At 38.4% G+C, this 22,093-nt stretch overlaps 1 protein-coding gene across 7 annotated transcripts in view; it reads left to right on the top strand.

Annotated features, from left to right (window-relative positions):
* TLK2 (tousled like kinase 2) overlaps positions 1-22,093 on the top strand; it is a 102,023-nt gene that overhangs the window by 62,081 nt on the left and 17,849 nt on the right. For all 7 annotated transcript variants that reach the window (XM_079905970.1, XM_079905968.1, XM_079905972.1 and 4 more), the window contains 7 exons: positions 540-650; positions 1,875-2,011; positions 7,749-7,901; positions 11,379-11,445; positions 12,694-12,791; positions 14,398-14,479; positions 18,212-18,303. In XM_079905970.1, the coding sequence (XP_079762096.1) occupies positions 540-650; positions 1,875-2,011; positions 7,749-7,901; positions 11,379-11,445; positions 12,694-12,791; positions 14,398-14,479; positions 18,212-18,303 (740 nt within the window). The remainder of the gene's footprint in view (positions 1-539; positions 651-1,874; positions 2,012-7,748; positions 7,902-11,378; positions 11,446-12,693; positions 12,792-14,397; positions 14,480-18,211; positions 18,304-22,093) is intronic.

A 22,093-nucleotide genomic window follows, 5' to 3' on the forward strand; every position in this document is an offset into this window, starting at 1 on the left:
AGGAACATTTATATAAATCCATGTCTCTTCTTCTTTGGAAACAAGAGCAGAAAAACAAAGAACAATTGAACATAAAGAACATTATGTAGTTTTTTAAAAAAAAATTCTGTAATTTTTTGGTAGTGCTTAATCACCCTTTGGAAGTATTTAATCTGTAAGTGCTAAAAACTGCTCTTTATATGAATTTTAAACATCTCATTCATTGTAGGATTTTTCTTTTATTTTGTGACAATTTAAATATGTGTGATGTACTAGATTTATCTGTAACTGGCTTTGGGGAGGAATAAAATATGATCAGTAGAAAAACATGCCCACTTCTAGTAACAGAATTCATCTTTAATAAATGATAAGTTTATTTAAAGAGAATCAAGGAATGAAGTACTTACCTTCTTTTTTAAAAAGACATAGTTACTCTTACCTCTTTGAACCTTAATTTTGCTTATAATTTAACAACAAATGATTTTCAGACTCCCTAGAAACTGCTTTTGTATTAATCTATCTTCCTTGGAGCTAATTAAAAAAATTTTTTTCCATTGAAGGCCAACTGTGATTTGAGACGGCAGATTGATGAACAGCAAAAGATGCTAGAGAAATACAAAGAACGATTAAATCGATGTGTGACAATGAGCAAGAAACTCCTTATAGAAAAGGTAAGTGATCAGTGGTGGCCTGAACTCTGTACCCCAAGATGCTTAGTATGTTTCATTATTGTGGCTTCTATACTCTTTACCTGAAATGAAAATATTTCAGAGTAGGGCTTCTTAGGAAAAGACTTCTCATGATTTGACAGTTAGAATTCTTTCTTGTGTGGACACTGAACCAAGTATCCAGAGTGATAATTTGCGATATTTTTTCTGATTGTGCTTTGCTTTGAGTATGGTGTTGGTTGGACAGGGGCAGCTTGTCCTAGTTGAGTTTATTCAGGGTATTGCTCTCCAAAATTCTTACATTCGTCCTATTAATTAAAGCGTGTGTCCTGTTGCTATTACAGACATTTAGCAATAGTTTTATGTCTATTTCAGATACGGTATTTGGAGTAACGTAAGTATATAATAATGTGATAATTCAGTGCTTTGTGCTTTAAAAAACTAAGTTGGTATTTACTTGTATATGATTACTTTAATTGGCTGATGTCTCCTTTATTATAGTAACTGATTAGTTGCAACTTGCTTTTAATAGATATAAGTAACTATTTATTGAAAACTTTTAAAATACTACATCTCCAGTACTTATTTATCTTATAGTGAAAGTTTTAAGATGACAGTACTTCCTAATGAAATTATTACAAGCTAGAGGTTTGAGACAGACAAGTGTTTTTTTTTTAAAAAAAATTTTTTTTTAATTTATTTTGGCTGTGCTGGGTCTTTGTTGTTGCGGCTTGTTGTGGTATGTGGGATCTTAGTTGCGGCATTTGGGATCTTAGATCCCCGACAAGGGATCAAACCTGGGCCCCCTGCTTTGGGAGCCTGGAGGCTTAACCACTGGACCGCCAGGGAAGTCCCAGACTAGCAGTTATTTTTGCTGAAGTCTTTGAAATGCTGTTAAAAAGACAGGGAACACTGATAAAAGTGAAATGAATTATTTTATTGATGTCAAAGATACTGTGGAGAACTTTGCTTCATCTCTTAATCCATTAATTTTATAGAAAGGAAATAACTTTTTTCCACATTTATAAGAGAAATAACAAGGTATATGTTAACATAGAACATTTATGGGTTATATAGAACATTTATAGCTTTAGGGTACTTCCTGAAGTCAATGTAGATTTAGCCAGTTGTCCTAAACTTTGAGCAGTATAGTACAAAAAATAAACATAATGCTATGAGCTCTCATAGGAAAATAAAATTATTTTCTATTTGTCGTTTTCCCCTAAGTCAAAACAAGAGAAGATGGCATGTAGAGATAAAAGCATGCAAGATCGCTTGAGATTGGGCCACTTTACCACTGTCCGACATGGGGCCTCGTTCACTGAACAGTGGACAGACGGTTATGCTTTCCAGAACCTTATCAAGTAAGTGAATTGTGATGATTAAGTTGAGAACTGAAAAGTTGGTTTGGACTTAAAAAATTTTTTGTAATTGTAGTCATTAATATCTTAGTAGTGGCAGTCATTTTGTTCAGTTTTTGTCACCACATGTGTTAAGAAATGTAGGGAATGAGATAAAGTCCTGGGAAAAAAATGACAAATAATCAGATGAATAAAAAACAAGTTCTACAATAAAACTTAAAAGAATCAGAATCAACAAAGCTAAGAAAGAAAAATCTGGACCTGACTTGATATCCTTTTAATTATGTAATTGATTTTCATGAGGAGTACACCCACAGTCAGCATTTATTCTGGGTCCACAGGAAAATGAAATAGGCAAAGACCCAAGGAAGGATTTCCTGAGTTAGGTATAAAACAAAATAAAGCTTAGGAAGAACTTATAGGACATGTCCCTGGGGCCGTTTAAGGGGAGAGTATCCAGTCAGCAGAGATAATCACCTCCTTGGAGGCAAGGACTGAGCCATCGGTCAGGCTGGTGACCAGCCCCACTGCCTGTGCCTCTCAGCAACTTGGAATCTTGAGCATTCCTTCACTTTATTATGACTTTGGTTTGAAACATTCAAGTATTTACTCCAAGGAGAGAGTTAACGTTTAAACTCCTGGAATTCCAACTGTGTAATATTAGCTCAGGACTTAAAAAAACCTTCAAGTTGTAGTACCTTTTATTGTATCTTATTTATTTATTTTGATTTGATAGATCATTTCCATTTGAGACTGGGTTGCGGGGGGCAGGGGTGGCACATTGTATTTTTTTTTTTTGCGGTACGCGGGCCTCTCACTGTTGTGGCCTCTCCCGTTGCGGAGCACAGGCTCCGGACGCGCAGGCTCAGCGGCCATGGCTCACGGGCCCAGCCGCTCTGCAGCATGTGGGATCTTCCCGGATCGGGGCATGAACCCGTGTCCCCTACATGAGCAGGCGGACTCTCAACCGCTGCGCCACCAGGGAAGCCCTGATAACTTTTTGTTTGTTTGTTTGTTTGTTTTGGCACGCCACACGGCTTGCAGGATCTCAGTTCTCTGACTGGGGATTGAACCCGGACCCCAGCAGTGAAAGGGCCGAGTCCTAACCACTGGGCCACCAGGGAAGTCCCCTGGCTGATACCTGTTAATTATAAGTATTTTATTTTTTAAAATTGTGCTTTAATCAGTTAATTCCCTTTCTTAATTTTAATGCAGAATTGAAGTTCTTTAGTTGTAAAAGGCTGTAGCTGATATCCTCACAAATGATAATTTTCTGTGTATAAGAAACTCCATGGGGCTTCCCTGGTGGCACAGTGGTTGAGAGTCCGCCTGCTGATGCAGGGGACACAGGTTCGTGCCCCAGTCCGGGAAGATCCCACATGCCGCAGAGCGGCTGGGCCCGTGAGCCATGGCCGCTGAGCCTGTGCATCCGGAGCCTGTGCTCCGCAACGGGAGAGGCCACAACAGTGAGAGGCCCACGTACTGCAAAAAAAAAGAAGACAACTCCATGACACATAATTTGGTGGGCAAGGTACCTGAACACAAGGCAGGAATACTAGGTTTTATAGGAAGAGGCAAACCTCAAGACATTAAATTTAATCAGATAATCAAATATAGTCTCAGTAGGAGCCTCAACACAGTTCTTTTGTTCTCACTGTGTTCCTTGGCTCTGTTTTGAATGATCTTTATTAAGATCCTAAAACAGAAGATTTACTGTCTAATAGGAAGATCATAACAGATTTGTAATGTTTTTTGACCAGGTTAGTAATTTTTCCTAAAAATATGTTTGAGTCTATTGAAAAAGTAGCTTATTTTATAGTTCTGAGAAAGTAGTTATATTAAACACTGTTGTTATTCAGGACACAATTTTTTATTTAAACAAGTCTTAAAGTCTCAAATAATCAATGGCAAGGCAATAAAAACTTTTTATTAAGATTTTCTTTATATTAAAGTAAACCACATTAAAGTAATGGAATTTGACCTGTATACAAAATCGTGGTTGTTTAAGATGTGGATTATCAGAGGGAGTAAATTAAACTTTATAGCATTGTTATAGTCCACATAATCATTCTGGTGTGTAAGGAATCATAGCATTCCATTTTAAAGTCATTTCTCCTGAACCATCTGATTCTTGGTCACATGATCCATAATGAGAGACAATTCTTTTGTTTTAATTTTAATATTTTATTGAAGTATAGTTGATTTACAATATTCTGGGTGTGCAGCAAAGTGATTCAGTTATACATATATATGTATTCTTTTTCAGATTCTTTTCCATTATAGGTTATTGCAAGATATTGAATATAGCTCCCTCCGCTATACTGTAGGTCCTTGTTGTTTATCTATTTTATATATAGTAATGTGTCTGTTCATCTCAAATTCCAAATTTATCCCCCTGTCCTTCCCCTCTGGTAACCTAAGTTTCCATTCTGTGTCTGTGAGTCTGTTTCTGTTTTGTAAATAAGTTCATTTGTATCATTTTTTAGATTCCACATATAAGTGATATCATATGATATTTGGAGAGACAACTCTTTTTGTTGATTTTATAAATGCCAGATTTTCCTCGGGTAGTATATACCATTTTACAGTTTCTAGTACACATGGAACATATGAAATCCTGGGAATCTTTAAAAATTGTTATCTTGGATATTTAGACGCTCTCTGTAGATCACCACTAAAATTATTTTGGTTAAAATAATGTCTGAAAATATATGCATTTGTTTTTTTAATACCTCTCCTACTAGTTATGATACAATTTTGCTATTGAAGTTGCCTGTAATCGTTTCCTAGGGCTACTGTCACTAAATATCATAAACTGGGTGGTCTAAAACAACGTAAATTTATTTTCTCAACAGTTCAGGAGGCCAGACACCTTGAAATCAAGGACCATGCTCCCTCTGAGGCCACTAGGGAGGCTCCTTCTTTGGTGTTCCATGGCTTGTGAGCATAGCTTCAGTTGCCTCCGTCTTCACATGGTGTTCCCCTATGTGTCTCTGTGTCTTCTTTTCTTATGAGGATACCAGTCATATTGGATTAAGGGCCTACCCTACTCCAGTATAACCTTATTTTAACTAATTAAATCTTCAATGACCCTGTTTCCAAAGGTCATAATCTGAGGTACTGGAGGTTAGGACTTTAACATATCTTTTTGGGTGACACAGTTCAGCTGATAATGGTACCTAAAGCTGATGGTCTTCTTATCATTTACAAATAATGGCTTTTTAAATAGTTATTTAGATTTGAATGAGATAAATTTATCAGGTCATCAATACTTTTGTAAAAGATAGTAGAACTGAGACTTCCCTCGTGGCGCAGTGGTTAAGAATCCACCTGCCAATGCAGGGGACACGGGTTCTATCCCTGGTCCAGGAAGATCCTACATGCTGCGGAGCAACTAAGCCCACGCGCCACAACTACTGAGCCTGCGCTCTAGAGCCCACGCGCCACAACTACTGAAGCCCGTGCACCGTAGAGCCCACGCCGCAACTACTGAAGCCCGTGTGCCACAAGTACTGAAGCCTACGTGCCTAGAGCCCGTGCTCCACAACAAGAGAAGCCACCGCAGCGAGAAGCCCGTGCACTGCAACAAAGGGTAGCCCCTGCTCCCCGTAACTAGAGAAAGCCTGTGTGCAGCAATGAAGACCCAATGCAGCCATAAATAAATAAATAAATAAATTTTTTAAAAAAATGTGTGGATTTTCCCTGAAAACATTAGGAAATTAGTTTTATTTTAATTTAATAAGGGTAATTGCTAAAATCTCAATCTTCCAAAGCAGTTAGTCTTCAGAGACAAAATGTTGTGGCACTGCACTAGTACACGGCAGTTTATAGTTAAACTATATATTATATGGTTATCTTCAGAGAGTTCAGAGTGCCTTGAACTCAGTGAGGCCCCTGAAAGGGTAGAAATGAGCTTAAAGATATTTTACCAATTTTTTTGATTGGGAGACTCATATTCAGAGAAGATAAATGTTTTCCTCAAGGACATTCATTAAGTGAGAAGAAAGACTGTGATTTAACCTAAGGATTCTTTGTCTTAATCCAGAATTCTTTCAAGCCATGAATTATTCATATATATATATTTTGGAGGGAAAGGCATATCTCTAATAGCTAAAAGATTTTCTTACACAAGCAGCAACGCTTGAATTAAAATTTCTACTCTGCTGTTAAATTGACGTCTAATCAATAACCCAGCTCATCTTGAAGCCAAGAGAATCGTATTATCAAGTGAATGGATATTTATTTGCGGTACTCTGTCTGATCAGGTTAACCGTGCTTACGGTGTTGCCATTTTAGATGTGGCAGGGTAAATTGTACTATGGGCATCTGCTCTGGGGTGGATAGTCTTGTTTTTCTGGTTGCCGTTCTTCCAAGAAAGATATACTCAATCTGGAAAAGGTCTAGAGACCGACAACTATAGTGTTCCGGGAAGAGGGTCGGGTAGAGTTCATTTTAGAATATAGGTTTAAAAAATTAGATTGTATCATTCCTCAAAACTGTGAAGTTGGATTGAGAAAAGGAGATGGGGGATAAAAGCATGGTAGAAAGAGAAGGTGAAGGAAGACATTTGACTGTGAGGTCAACTATGTTGGGTGATTTAAAGACTTTAGTCTGTTAGGTCTTGGTATACTTTTATATGCCAAGTCTATAAACCTTAGTGTCTTTCAGGTAGCAGGATACGTGAGAGAAAGTGGATTACTTATATTGGTATTTTTATTGACTCCTAGTTTGTAAACTAGTTATTATTAAAAAATTAGACATCTTATTAGGAAATACTCTAATGGAAATGGTGTTAAATATCTTAAGAGTCTTCTTTATATATGTTTTTTATTAATTCATTTTGCGTACTATTTCCTGAGGAGTTTTTACTAGTTGAAAGGCTTCATTTTGCTTTCTCTAAATGTACATCCTTGTTCTTAAAAAACTTAGTTTAGGGCTTCCCTGGTGGCGCAGTGGTTGAGAGTCCACCTGACGATGCAGGGGACATGGATTCGTGCCCCGGTCCGGGAAGATCCCACATGCCGCGGAGTGGCTGGGCCCATGAGCCATGGCCACTGAGCCTGCGCGTCCGGAGCCTGTGCTCCGCAACGGGAGAGGCCACAACAGTGAGAGGCCCGCGTATCACAAAAAACAAACAAAAAAAACAAACTTAGTTTAGGTTTTACCATATTAGTGACTGGGAATGACTTGGCTGTGGTAATGCCTCACTTAGACTAGAATAAATGATAGGTCTAGAAGGAAAATCTTTTTTACTTTGTTTAGCATTCTTCAAATTTGGTATCTTTCTAGATAGAATTTGAGGAAACTGTAATCCAATAAAAATAAAAAGGCACTTGGAACCTTTTGTACTTTCTTATGTAAATACAGTTCTTTACTTTAATGGGTTCATTACCAGGAGTTGTTTTCTTAACTGTTAAAAAGCAATCAGAACATTTTTCCTTTTGAGTTAGAAAATAAGGTCACAATAGAAATTTGATATTGTTTCTTCCTGCCCACTTTCCTACTCTGAGAATTACCATAATTAGTGTCTTAAAAGTACAGATTCATTCCGAAAAATAGTTCTATCACCAAATGTTTGGCTTTTCCAACCTGAAGTTAAAGTCAAATCTTTACTTAAAGGGGTTTATTTTTTCTGGAGTCTATCGAATATGCAGGTAACAAATATATTTATGTTTATTCCACAGCCATGTTCAAAAAATTTTGACCTTCTTCCTCTGTGCAACATCTTTTGTATCTCTAGGCAACAGGAAAGGATAAATTCACAGAGGGAAGAGATAGAAAGACAACGAAAAATGTTAGCAAAGCGGAAACCTCCTGCCATGGGACAGGCCCCTCCAGCAACCAATGAGCAGAAACAGCGGAAAAGCAAAACCAACGGAGCTGAGAATGAAACGTATGTTCTTTATTAATGTGAACTGAGATACCATATTCTCCCCTGAGATACAAACCTCCTATTGAGTGCCACTGGAAAAAGTGATAGATTGTGGAGATTTCTAGAGCTTAAATTTTCTTTTTAGTTACATTAATGGATTTGCTCAACTCATATAAAAGCCATCTAAAATTGACTCATTTTCTTAGTCACGATCTTATATGAGGAGTTTCAGATGAGAGGGAGAAAAAATGTCATTTAACTTGATGTCATGATCTTTGGCCACTCTTATAACAAATGTGAAGTCATTAGGTATTCAAATGATATAATTGCTTACATGTGGTTCCAGGTTATGGTATGTTGGCTTCATCTTATGGAGAGTACCTGACTCTGTTTCAGACTGAAGAATGCACAACTAAAGAATGCTATTTAGTAGTCTAAAGAACACTAGTTAACACTCACAAATTTAGGTGTAACCTAAGAAAAAATAGGTATTATTTTAGGAAAAGGACATTTTCCCAGTAAACCAAATCTTGACATTCCCAGTACTTTTTCCTGTTCTGGCAACCTAAGGAAAACACCAGTATCTTCAACTGCAGTGTAGTCATCTATTTCACTGCCAGTCAACAATTATTCCATAGCTACCATGAATACGAGGAGTAGAATATTCAGAGTACAAATGCCTTCTTTTTTCACTCCAGCCCCGTGTCAGATTTCCCTAATTGATTTTTGAATTCTTGACCACTAGAGAATCTTCCTCTAGGACAGGAGTTGGCAAGCTTTTTCTCTAATGGGCCAGATAATAAACACTTTAGGCTTTGCGCACTAGAGGGTCTCTGTTGCAGCTACTCAACTCTACTGTTACAGCTTGAAAGCAGCCATAGACAGTACATAAGTGAATGGATGTGGCTGTGTTCCAGTAAAACTTTATTTCTAGAAATAGACTGTGAGCTGAATGGCCCACAGGTTGTAGTTTGCCAACTAGGCAGGACTGTTAAACAGTTAGAATTGGTGCGGGAAGTAAAACCTGTATATTACTTACCTGTTTAAAATATTTCTTATGCATACCCTAAAGACATTTAAACTATCACCTCTGTCTTCAAGAGGCTTTCCAATTAAAAAGGAAAAAAAGATCTACAAATAATGGTGTAGAAAATCTGTACAGAATTGATGGTAGCCATGAAGTCATTTTCTGAATTGAATGTTTGAAATTTAAAATATATTTTTTCATAGAAACAGTCATTGGTATTGTAATCAGTATTTCCACTGTGGCTACATTAGTTTTTCAAGGGAAAAAGAAATTTTGTAAAGCTGTCACTGTGGGATTTAAAGATAGCTACAAATAAGAGATAATGATATTATGTAATTTATTGACTAATATGTCTTTTGCCATTAATGTTTTCATATTAGTTCACAAAAACATATTAACCCATAATCCACCTCAAGTATAATAATACTATATTACACCATTGTTAAAAGTTCATGACATCCCAGAAATGTATCTTTCTTCATTCCAGTGAGAAAGATGGCTTAACACCAGTCTTCACCCCATACATACCTGATATGTTGGGGGACCTTTTCTTTGACATTCATTTATTAAGTCTGTGTTAAATGCTTATTATATATTCGGCCCTGTTCTGGACTGGGGTACAGAGCTGAAAGATACAGCCCAGTCTTAGGAGCTCACAGTTTATTTAGGGGAAATGAACAGATGAATAAACTAATAATTACTTTAAGTGTTGTGATAAAGGTATACACATTGAATAAGTTTGGAAAACATCTTCACTTCACAAATATTTTAAAACTAGATTCTAAGTAAAAAATATTTCCTTTCAGAAAGTCCAAGTAGGAGCCCAGATTCGAAGAATTCTTCAGGCGAATGTTGTACACATTAATCTGATTATTGTCTTCTTTCATGACTCCTATATTTATTGTGTGGGGACTCTCCTTCCAGTGTTACTTGAAAATTATTTCATGCTAGTGCATAAAACCATTGGCTTAGGAGTAATAAAGTAGGCATAGGTTGTTTTTTTGCCATAGAATAATAATTAGAATTCAGTCTAGGCCAGTAGTGTGTCAGTAACCAGTTGCCATCTGGAGTCCTGTGTAAACTCCAAGCTGGAAGGCCTTTGGTCTAGCCTTTAATAATTAGAGTATCTGTGACTTGGCTCGTTCCTTTGGCCAGAAGCCAAAAACGGTCCTCTGGAGTCTTGGAGTGGGTTACATTGTCCTTTCCTGGTATTGAACCTATTTCAGAAAGGGAGAACTTTAAGCTCTGATTTTCCATTCCTCCCTTTTTTACTGGTGTGATATGGAGTAATAGATGTAGTTTTTCTGCAGCTGTGAAATGATAGGTGTAACAGCCCTAATGGGTGTATTTTTTCTTGCTCTTTTTTTTTTTTTTTTTTTGGTACGCGGGCCTCTCACTGTTTTGGCCTCTCCCGTTGCGGAGCACAGGCTCCGGACGCGCAGGCTCAGCAGCCATGGTTCACGGCCCAGCCGCTCTGTGGCATGTGGGATCTTCCCGGACCGGGGCATGAACCCGCGTCCCCTGCATCGTCAGGCGGACTCTCAACCACTGCGCCACCAGGGAAGCCCTTTTCTTGCTCTTTTTATCTTCTTTTAGTCAGACCTCAGAGACACTATTTTGTAGCCCTTCCTGGTTGATAGGATAGCTGTTTCTTCTTTCTCCTGCTATGTAGAATATATCTAAACAGTGACACCTCAAACTTTGAAGTATATGTGTGTGCTTCTAGAATGTGAAGAGAGTGAAGATGGAGGAGTAAGATATCACTTCTTACATGCCCATTCTTGAGATATGAGGATGAGATCAGGGTAGGTGGAACATGAAATGAGTGATTACCCATCAAGTAAGCCCTTTGAGAACTGTGTTAAATAGCATTTTACAAATTATAGATTCCTTTCATATTCTCATTTTAATAGTCACAACAGCTTTTTTAGATAGGTATCATTACTTGCTGCGTTTTTAGGAAATTGAGGTTAAAGTTGCTTGCCCAAGTTCACATGGCCCGAGTTGTGCTTTGAACCCTAGTCCTGAGACTCCAGATCCTGGACTCTGTCCTCTAGGTTCTTCTCCTTGTATCAAAGTCCAAGAGTTACCAAAAATAATCAAATATGTTGGCTTATTAACATCCCCTTTATAAAAACTTGTAGACATATAACTTGGCTACCTCTCCTAATGGATTTTCATCTGAGTATGGTATGGAACAAAACTCATTTCATAAGTAACGTGAAAATTTAGCTCATTTATTTTTCTCATTTTTTTAATAAATTAGACTTCTGGCTTTGAAGTCCTTCCTTCACATCACATCTGATAAATCACAGAAGTTTTCTCTTGTCAAAGGACTGCAAGATAATCTATCTTTTGGTCATTTTAACTAAGAGACTTAACATACGGTATAGCATGCTTTGGCCTTTCTCTTTAAATAGGCACACTGTGATTTCAAACAATTTCCTGAAATTTTTATCATTATTTTCCAGGTTAACATTAGCAGAATACCATGAACAAGAAGAAATCTTCAAACTCAGATTAGGTCATCTTAAAAAGGTAAGTGTAATGAGAAAACCTGTCTGGAGAAATGCAATTTTTAGTTTACATTTGGTGTTGAAGCTCTTTGGTCATTTGGGCAAATTAATAGCTTTACATACCTGTGGAAATCTTCAGTAGTTGCTCTGTCACACCTGTATTCTAATGGTGGAGTTCACATCTTTCAAGTTGCAAGTCAACTCCAACCACCCGGTGAGAGTGCCTTTTCCATCAATGATGTACCAGTACTTAATTCTGTATACCTCATTCGGCTCCACAAGTGATTATGTTTTTAGTAAAAATTAAATATAAAATAAGAGCAGATGGTTCTAAAATTGATATTTAAATTATTGTGATGTTTTAAATCACATAGCAGCTCTTATCTCTTGCTAAACTGGCTAAGAAGAGAAGGTCTTGCACCAACCATATTGAAACACAAAGGCAGCTGCACAGAAGTTGTTATTGAGTGTTCATGGAGGTGTCTTAGATGTAGGTCACTCATCTCTTAAATTCAGCAGCCTGTGGGCTTCCCTGGTGGCGCAGTGGTTGAGGGTCCGCCTGCCGATGCAGGGGACACGGGTTCCTGCCCCGGTCCGGGAGGATCCCACATGCCGCGGAGTGGCTGGGCCCGTGAGCCATGGCCGCTGGGCCTGCGCGTCCAGAGCCCGTGCTCCGCAACGGGAGAGGCCACAGCAGTGAGAGGCCCGCGTACCGCAAAAAAAAAAAAAATTCAGCAGCCTGTACTTTTTGGTGGATGCTGCTTATTCTGAAGATGATAAGTAAGTGTCTAATAAATTGCTGTTGGTGTGTGTTTGTCGTCTCCTCCCCTTTCTCAGATCCTGTTAAATCGGTGGAACTTAAGGCACCAAGTATAATCCCTCCTTACAGAACAGAACCAGATAGAGAACGTGATTTTTGTTTTTTAAAAAAGAGGAAAAAACAGATTGCATGCCTTATATGTATACACACAAAATATTTCTGGAAACTTACACAAGAAACTTAACAGTGATTCTATCTGGGGAGTGGGCATGGCTGGAGGTGGACAGAAGACTTTCACTTTTCCTGCTGTACTTCTATGATTTCAATTTTATTTACTGTTTTGCTGTGGGCTCGTTTTTATGATTAAAATTCTAGTTCTTAAAAACATCTTTTTCAAAGTAAAACTTCTTAGCTTTTCATAAGAGAAATGTCTGCTTTTGTTTTTGAAATGAGATTCCGAAACGGTAAACTTTCCTGTGTTCTGAGCTGTTTCTTTCTTTTTCACTTTAGGAGGAAGCAGAGATCCAGGCAGAGCTGGAAAGGCTAGAAAGGGTTAGAAATCTACATATCAGGGAACTAAAAAGGATACATAATGAAGATAATTCACAGTAAGCAACTTGGGAGTATGTTGGGTTGGAGATTGCTGAGCACTTTCTGACATGAATGGTCTAGAATGATATTTTTGCTTAATGTAAATTTGGTAAACCATTCCACTGTGTATTTAGCTCTGTTGTGGGTGTAATACAGTTTTATGAATAAAATTTTGATTTGCGTTAGTTTAAATACATATAAATATATTAGGTTTATATATTAAGTATACATCTATACATATATTATAGCATTTTTACACAAGTAGAGGTCACTAAAACAATACAACTTTGTAGTCGCAAATGGTTTAGATACACTGTGTATTCAGATTTACCCTCAGAGCCTTACTAAAGGGAAACATGGGATGGCAGTGTGGTGTTGTGGAAAGATTACTGGGTTGAGATGACATTCGGTTTCTGAATTACCTTTATGGGCCATTTAAGTGTTGAGATTTTTAAGAAAGACTCTCTTAAGTTCAGCACATTAATTATAGATAAATGCCCATCTTTGTTTGTAAGTCATTTAAGGAGCTGAAACTGTGAAAAGTAGATTGCAAGTGGGAAATGGCTTCTAACCATAATCCTTTCTTTTCCCACATTTTTCTGACTCTAAAACATGGGGGTTTGGGCATGGCTACAGCTTGTGTATTTTTGTTTGACCAGAGTGAGCCATGGACTTTGCTTTCTGTAAAGTGGCAAGCAACAGCAGCTACCATTACTGCACACTCTCTGTGTCAGGCAGAGCGCTAAGTGTTCCTGTGTTCTATCACTTAACTGTCACAATAGCCTAATGAGGTAGGTCATCTTCAATACATAGATCTGGAAACGGGCTTAGACAAATTAAGTTAACTTGTCCAGGGACTAGTGTGACCAAACAAAGAGTTGAAATGTGGATCTGACTCCACAGCTAACTCCCATGCAGTAATACCACCTCTCTCCACAGGCATGCCACTGTCTCAAAATCAAAATAAAGTAATTTCAGGAATATTAGTGGGGCTGATGAGGAACTAGGTAGAAATAATCGAAAAGTTATTTTTGCCAGAGTCTCTCATTTCTTTGTCTCATTGTTAGAAGTGGAATCCTATATGGGGAAAACAGTTATATCATGAAGACTTAAAGAGAGAAAATGAATGCACGTAGAACATGTGACTCACTTTATAATGAAATCTGTCTTAAAGGCCGTGTAAACTATCTTGGAATTTTATTGTATGTAGTTGTGGAATGGTGGGAACGAGTGGTTCTTGAATGGTTTGGAGGACCCGAGTAGCACAGTTTGAAAATCCCTGATCTAGTGTTATCTCCTCCCCGCTCCCGCCCTCCACCTTTACAGCAGGGCAGAAAGGGAGGGAAGTCAACAAAGGTCACTAGTCTAATTGTGGCTGTGCTGAGACTGGCACCTGTGTCTCATGACTCCACAGCTAATGCTGTTCATTGTAATTATGCTGTCTCTTTGAACTATAGAACTTACTTTAGGCTCAGAATTAGCTATATTGTGATGATTGCCAAACTGTTGGCAGCATCTGTAATCATGTGTATAACATGTTAGGTATTCTGGAGATTTTGCAAACATGGAAAATTGTGTAGTCCTTGACCTCAGGATGTTGTTATCTATCTGCTGTTTCCACAGATTTAAAGATCATCCAACGCTAAATGACAGATATTTGTTGTTACATCTTTTGGGTAGAGGAGGTTTCAGTGAAGTTTACAAGGTAAGTATGAGGAACTTCGTACAGGGACTGAGGGTTAAATTATTGGTTATTACAAACTTGGAGATCATTTAGAATAGTGATATAACTCTGGGTTGATATCTATTGGTTGAAATTCCAAAAACTTTTAAGAACCTGTATCTTTGGGAGAACTACTTCCAGTAAACTTGTTGACTAAAGCAGGATTCAATATTTTACCCTGTTTTCAAGTTTGAAAAGTAAATAATTACAGATTTTAAAAGAAAAAACAGGAAGGGAAAACAACACTCATTTCTGGATAATGGAATCTTTCTGCCTCATCTGTATTTGTTAGAGATGAGTGTTACTTTTATTCTCATAAGTTTTTGTTTTGTTTTTACAAAATGGATGTGTTAAAAAGTTAATTCTTTGAAAACCTGATTTTTGCTTTTAAAATGTTCCCATCTTCTAAGTCAGAGTGTTTAGTAGCACTGGTGTTCTGAAGGATTGTCCTGGCTTCCAGTACTTCAGTCGGGCCAGCAAAGAACAGGCTACTAATACGAAGCCTCCAGTTGATTTTCCCTAGATGAGGAATTCGGCCTGTTTTAAATATACTTGTAGATACATAACATGTTCACCAGTCACAGCCTCCTTGAATTTCTCTAGATGTTTCTGGCACCTGGCTTTTAAATGCTGAATTGGTTTATTAAGTGGTCTTTACTGCATGACCCTGGTAATTCTCTCTTTTCTAAGGTGTAACCTTCACTGTTAATGATTTATATTATGCCCATATGAGTTTTTATATAGGAAATCTTTTGAGTAAAATAATTAGTTTTTATTTCAGATAAAAACTAGTTCTACTGTTTTCCCTTTTTTTAATGTTAATTTTTTCTTGTGATGATGTATACACAAAATTTGCCATTTTAACCATTTTTAAGTGTACAATGCAGTGGCATTAAGTACAATCACAATGTTGTGAAACATCATCCCTTTCCATTTCCAGAACTATAAGCATATTTCTAGTGTACTGCTGGGTTTGATTTTCTAATATTCTGCTCGTATTTTTAATCTGTGATCGTAAGTGGGGCTGGCTTATAGTTGTCTTCTATGTGCAAGCAGCATTGTCTAGCTTTGATGTCATAGTTATCCTAGAATGAGTTGTGAAATTACCCTTTTCCCATGTTCTGGAATGCTTTGCATTACATGTTGGCTACTTGAAAGTTTGTTAGAGCTAAATCATAAAATCACCTGGGTAGGTGTCATTTTAGAGGAAAACTATTTGACAACCTTTTCAATTCCTTCTACAAATATCGAGCTATTCAGATTTTTTCCCCCTCCTTAAGTCAGTTTTGGTAATTCATTTTTTCTGAAAAATCATCCTATTTCATCTTGATTTAAAAATATCGTGCATACCTTAGTTATTTCTCTTCTCTTATGAAATGTTTATTTTTGTATCTCTTGACTGATAGGCCAGAGATTAGTCAATGTTTCTTTTTTCCTCTGGAGATTAACTTTTTATTTTTGTTGATCGGATCTACTATTTGATTTGTTGTCTATTTCATTAACTTCTGCTTTCAAACCTTCCTTCTTTCTTTCTGCTTTCTTTGTGTTCATTCTTGAGTCATATACTTAGTTTATTTTTTATTTTTGGTAACTTTTTTGATTGTGATAAAGAACACATAGCATAAAATTTACCAATTTAACATTTTTTAAGTGTATAGTTCAGTAGTAGTAGGTATATTCATGTTGTTGTGAAACAGATCTCCAGAACTTTTTCATCTTGCAGAACTGAAGTTCTACCCACTAATCAACAGCTCTCCTTTTCCTTCTCTCCCCAGCCGCTGGTAGCCACAATTCTGCTTTCTGTTTTTATTAATTTGATTTCTTTTAGTTAACTCACACGAGTGGACTCACACAGTGTCTGTCTTTTTGTGACTGGTTTATTTCACTTAGCATAATGTTCTCAAAGTTCATCCATGTTGAAGCATGTGACAAGATTTTCTTCTTTTTAAGGCTGAATAACCCTCAGTTGTATGTATATACTTCATTTTCTTTATCCATTCATCTGTCAGTGGACATTTGGGTTGCTTCCTCCTCTGGTCTGTTGTGAATAGTGCTGCTTTGAACATGCATATGCAAATATCTCTTTGAGACCCTGCTTTCAGTTCTTTTGGCTATATTCCCAGAAGTGGGACTATTCCGTTTTTAAAATCATCAAAATTGGTTCTTGGGGCTTCCCAGTTACTTGTTAGTGATTTCTTCATATTTTTTCCTAATGTATCCTTCAGACATTTTAACACTTCTGAAATCTGAATGCCTCTGACAATGATGTGTTCATTAATGTAGTTATTCTTTTGCTGTTCTCCGCTCTCCAGAAGCCCTTCTTAGATTAGTGGTGGATCACAGTGCCTTGGATTCAGAAATAGGGTTTGGTAATTGGAGAAAATGACACTTGTAGTTCATTAGTGCTCTTACAAATTAGGTGGTATTTAATCTGGCTTTTAATAGCTTGAAATGATTCTCTTATGGCCATGATGGATACATGCATACAGGTGGACTTCATTCAGACTCTGTAAGAAAAATAGAGTTCAAAAGTTTCCATTTCTGTGAAATAAGATATTCTGTTTGAATTGAATGGTTTTTATATTTAAAAAATACTGGTTTAAATTTGGTATAAATTAGAAGTTTCTTTTATAATCAGGCCTCTCTTGTATCCTGTGCTTTCTTAGAGGTAGCTTACATCTTTAAAAGGTCTGTAGAACGGTAATCACCGCTATTCATGGACTGTATATCCTGTGCCTGTTGCCTTCATCTGTTCAAACATTTGTGGAAACTGACAGATAGGTGGTAATAGTGTTGAAACTGGAGTAGTAAGTTTTTAATCTGAACTTTAAAACCTAGGAAGAACTATTCATTCTAAAAGAGTTCCTCAGTAAATTCTTTTGTATTGGGGAAATCTATTGTAAAATGCTACTTACTTTTTTTCAAATTGTGATTTACACCAGGCATCTTCGAAAATCTATCCGTTACCTTTTTTCACCCCATAATATAGCACTACCTAGCTGATGTGGAACTTGCCAGCAGTGGTGGTCTTTGGGGAAAGTATGTCCCTTTCTTTGGACAGTGCTGGAGAAGCGATTTGGTGTGACTAACTTCAGACATTGTTGCGATCCAAAATTGCTTTTTATTTATCCAGTATATAGGGGTGGGATTAAGTAAATTTAGCAAAGAGGTGTATCCTGGGGGTTTCTTTCTCAAGGAGGCAGATAGTCTATGTCCCTAGCATTTCAAAAGTGGCAGGACCTCTGAACCTAAAACTGCTCTAAAAATAAAGCCTATTAAAAAATCTTAAAAAAAAAAAAAAAAGTGGCAGGACTTACTGTTGAAGAATGTCAGGTCCCAGCGTCAGCTGAGGGATGAGAGCCAGCTTAGGGAAGAAAGGTCCCAAATAAGGTAGGTGATGTCCAGAAAGAGAATTGTTTAGAAGTGACTGTTAAGGCATGGGCTGTCTTTCTGTTTGTGGTGTATGCTTGGTTTTATTTTCTAAACCCTTTGGTGCCAGTGCGTCTGGAGACTTCTAAATTATCTGATCACAAGTTTCAAGAAAGATGATTGCAACTCTGAAACAAGTGTATGTTGTGTTGTCCGCTGTTGTTGTTGTTTAATAATGCATTTTGGACTTTGAGTATGTTGGTCTGTTAAACAGAAGCTTCAAGTCAGTTGCCTGTAATTCTCGTTAGCATTATCCAGAATGTAATTTATTCCTTTTCTTTATAGGCATTTGATCTAACAGAACAAAGATATGTAGCTGTGAAAATTCACCAGTTAAATAAAAACTGGAGAGATGAGAAAAAGGAGAATTACCACAAGTAAGTGATATTAGACTGTCTGGTTTTTCAAAGTTTAGTAATAACAGCTGTAGTTTGAGCACTGTGTTAAGAGCTTTACATGCATTGTTGTTGTTGTTTCATTTAATCCTCATAACTGTCCTAGGAGAGTGAATAAATTTTCCATCTTACTGCTAAGGAAACTGATACTTAAAGAATTTGAGTAACAGTTAAGAAATGGCTGAGCTGGTATTTAAATCTAGACTTCCCTTAATCCAAAGCCAGTGGGTTTAACCATCCCCTTCCATTGAGCATCTAAAATTAGCTATAATAAACAAGTAAAGCCTCAGAAATTATTGTTGCTTGTCTGTAGAAACCAGATGTGAGAGTGTTCTTCAGTGGTCTGGGGACCCTGGGGAGCTCCGGGTGGGGCTTTGTCTGCTGCTTCAGTCACCTCGTCGTAAAGGAGACAATGTGGGGCGCCTGGTGTGCCTCGGTGGTACTTGTTTGACTTGTTCAGGCCCTCAGTGCTGAGCTCACCTTCCCCATCATAGTTTGCCCATCTCAGAGTTCTTGGTCTTCAGCGTCCAGCTCGCTGTGCTTTCCCCTCTTCAGAATGCCACTCACGGTGGCCCCCATCTGTGCCTGGGGTACGGGGTGAGAGAGTGGCTCTCTAGAATGAATAGTTATCACATGAGCGGGTGTGAATGTCTTTGTTCCACTGATGTCAGGCCTTGCCTGTCTCTCCTCTGAGCTTCAGAACATTGGAGTTCATGGTTCACTTGCTTTGGAGGCCATGCAGACTTAATTTGCTGTTAGGATCCCCACTGGGTTTAATATTGTTTCCTTGTTGTAGGTACAAATACTACATTAGACATGTCCTACCCCTGAAAGGAGGAAACAGCCCCTTTTGATGTAAAGCAGTCTACCTCCTTTCTATAAAAGCAGTTTTGTTTTTTTTTTTCCTATAAATAGTACTTTGGAGGGAAAAAGGCAGTGGACTTTAGCCAACTTTTAGTTAGCTTCTAAGTCTTAGTGGAAAAATAAAACATTTCTACATCATCAACCCATTCTTCAGGCATGGAGCAAGGCAACTCCTGCTCTATACCTACTGTTCATCCGGGACCTGGGAACTCTTGCTGTTCCATGCAGATTGGCAGTGGTGCTCAGCACTCGGGGAGAGAAGGTTCCTGTGGCATTAAGAGAAGTGGGACTTAGCAGAGGTAGGAAAGTGGATGATGTGTGCTCTGTGCATGGCACCCCTCATGCGTCCCTTATGTGAGAGGCAGCTGCAGTCCAGATGCTTCTGAGGAGCAGTTACATTATTATAAGTACATTCCAGGCATTTGACATGCAGGGACGAATAGCACGCGGCAGCGAATGCCAGGGAGCACTTGAGAGAAGGAAACCACATGTTATTCTGACCAGTTAGAAAAACGGTGAGAAATGTCCTTATTATATTGAGACTCAGAGTACCTAAGGGTATAGGAACAGTTCCTGCATCTCTTTCAAAATACCCTTCAGCTATCCTCGGAGCCTGTGCCGCAGCTTGTGTGCACTGCCCGCTCCAAACCAGCTGACTCTACGAGGGGACAACCTTGGTCAACCTTGAGGAAGTAGTTCCTGTGCAGAGACTTATACAGATTTTACCTAGTCTCAGTATCCAGCTTTCAGGCTGATCTTAAAGAGGACGCTGGTGTCGAATACTGTAGTGACTGCAGGTGGGGTTGTGCTCACTGTAGCCTTTTTTTTTTTTTTTTTTTTTTTTTTTGCGGTACGCGGGCTTCTCACTGTTGTGGCCTCTCCCGTTGCGGAGCACAGGCTCCGAATGCGCAGGCTCAGCGGCCATGGCTCACGGGCCCAGCCGCTCCGCGGCATGTGGGATCTTCCCGGACCGGGGCACGAACCCGTGTTCCCTGCATCGGCAGGCGGACTCTCAACCACTGCGCCACCAGGGAAGCCCCCACTGTAGCCTTTTGAAGCAGTGAGGGGTTGAAGTCAGGACCATGCACCTCCTTGACACATTTGGCAAGCTGTTTTGAGTCCTGACGGGTGTAGATTGGTTCTCTTTTCACATTTGTCTACCAGATGGAGTCACAGAGCAAGTGAAGGGGACAGTCTCGTTTTTCTGAGTTCTGTGCCGGTTCAGCTGTGGTTCGCAGTGGTGCCCTCCTATTCTTTGTTTCCTCACCAAGGCGGGAGTCCTGACTCCTGAGCACCTTCTGTGGAGCCATCTGGGCAGGAGCTGTTTCCCAGTTGACAGACACACTGGGGAGGGGGTGTGCAAAGTTGTTGTGACCTCTTCATCCTTGAGGGGAAATTCTTAAAGCACTTCCACCTTTCTTTGAAAGATTTTGCTTGCTAACTGATATGAAATCATACTGATGAATTTCAGGCTACAAATAATAGTGAATTAGCAAAATGTTATTAACTCCCTTGAACTTAAATTAAGGAGGCTTATATCAGGCACCAAACAGATTTTAGAGAGTGCTTCAAAACTTCAGTGTTAAACTGAAAAGTAGTACACTTCAGTGTTGTGGTAACATTATGAAATACGAAAATGCTACTGTTACCCTCCATAGTAAGGTCTTTTGATTGCTTTTCGCTTTGTGGGGATGACTTCCAAGCCCCATCTGGAATCAGAACATTTATTTGGGTAAAAAAGAAGGAAAAATTCAAAGAAAATAGAAGGTTGTTCTATTGTTTATTTTTGAGTTCTGTTCTATACCCCCTTTCCTCTCCTCTCCCCACAAACACAAAGTAAACTGATTGTTTTACTTTTGCATTATTAAAGCATTAATAGGTATTACTCGATTTCTTTAACTCCCCAAAATAGCATATTAAGAACTTTATGGTAGGAAAAACTTCATATAAAGCTATCCACAGAAATAATTGTATCTGAAGTAGTTAGTATACTCTTTTTTGTGGGGGGGGGGGGGCTGCGTTGCTACGCGCAGGCTTTCTCTAGTTGCGGCGAGCAGGGGCTACTCTGTTGCAGTGTGCAGGCTTCTCATTGCAGTGGCTTCTCTTGTGGGGGAGTGTGGGGTCTAGGCGCGCGGGCTTCAGTAGTTGTGGCTTGCGGCCTCTAGAGCGCAGGCTCAGTAGTTGTGGCTCAGGGGCTTAGTTGCTCCGCGGCATGTGGGATCTTCCCGGACCAGGGCTCAAACCCGTGTCCCCTGGATTGGCAGGCGGATTCTCAACCACTGCACCACCAGTGAAGTCCAAAGTAGTTAGTATACTCTTGTATGATACTCTTTTCTAATTTTCTAGGATAAAATTATTGAAAGTCTAAATATAGATCCACTTAGAGTAAAAGACTAACACTTAAAAAAAGAAAAAAGACTAACACTTTAGTGGATAAGTTTTTTCCAGCCTTCTATTTAAGTTTCTGTATTTATAGTACATTAATCCCTTGGATGCTTAGTTGAAAGTTGAACATATAAAGGACATGGCAGAGCCTCTGCCTTGCCTGCTGAACCGTAAGGAATGGCCTTAGAGCCTGACGTGATGTTGAGGGAGTGCTTTCAGTGACACACAGAAAGTTTTCTTAGTTGGCGAGGACTTTGCCACTTTCTTTGATTCATAATTTTTGCCTCCTTTATTTTCCTCTATTTTTTATACCACGATGGAGAAATTGGTCTTTACTTTGAAAAGCACAAAAATCAAAAAGTTAAAAGGGCAGAGGACTATAGATTTATAGTGTGTGAGAGTAAGAAATGACTTAATGGTAATCTGTTTAGACCATAGGTTTCTAAATTTGTTTTCTTTTTTTAGAAACAGCATCACCTTTATTTTACCAAATGAAATATTACATGGAATCTTTTTTTTTGGC

This window comes from Stenella coeruleoalba, assembly GCF_951394435.1.
Source record: "Stenella coeruleoalba genome assembly, chromosome: 19".
NCBI lineage: Eukaryota > Metazoa > Chordata > Mammalia > Artiodactyla > Delphinidae > Stenella > Stenella coeruleoalba.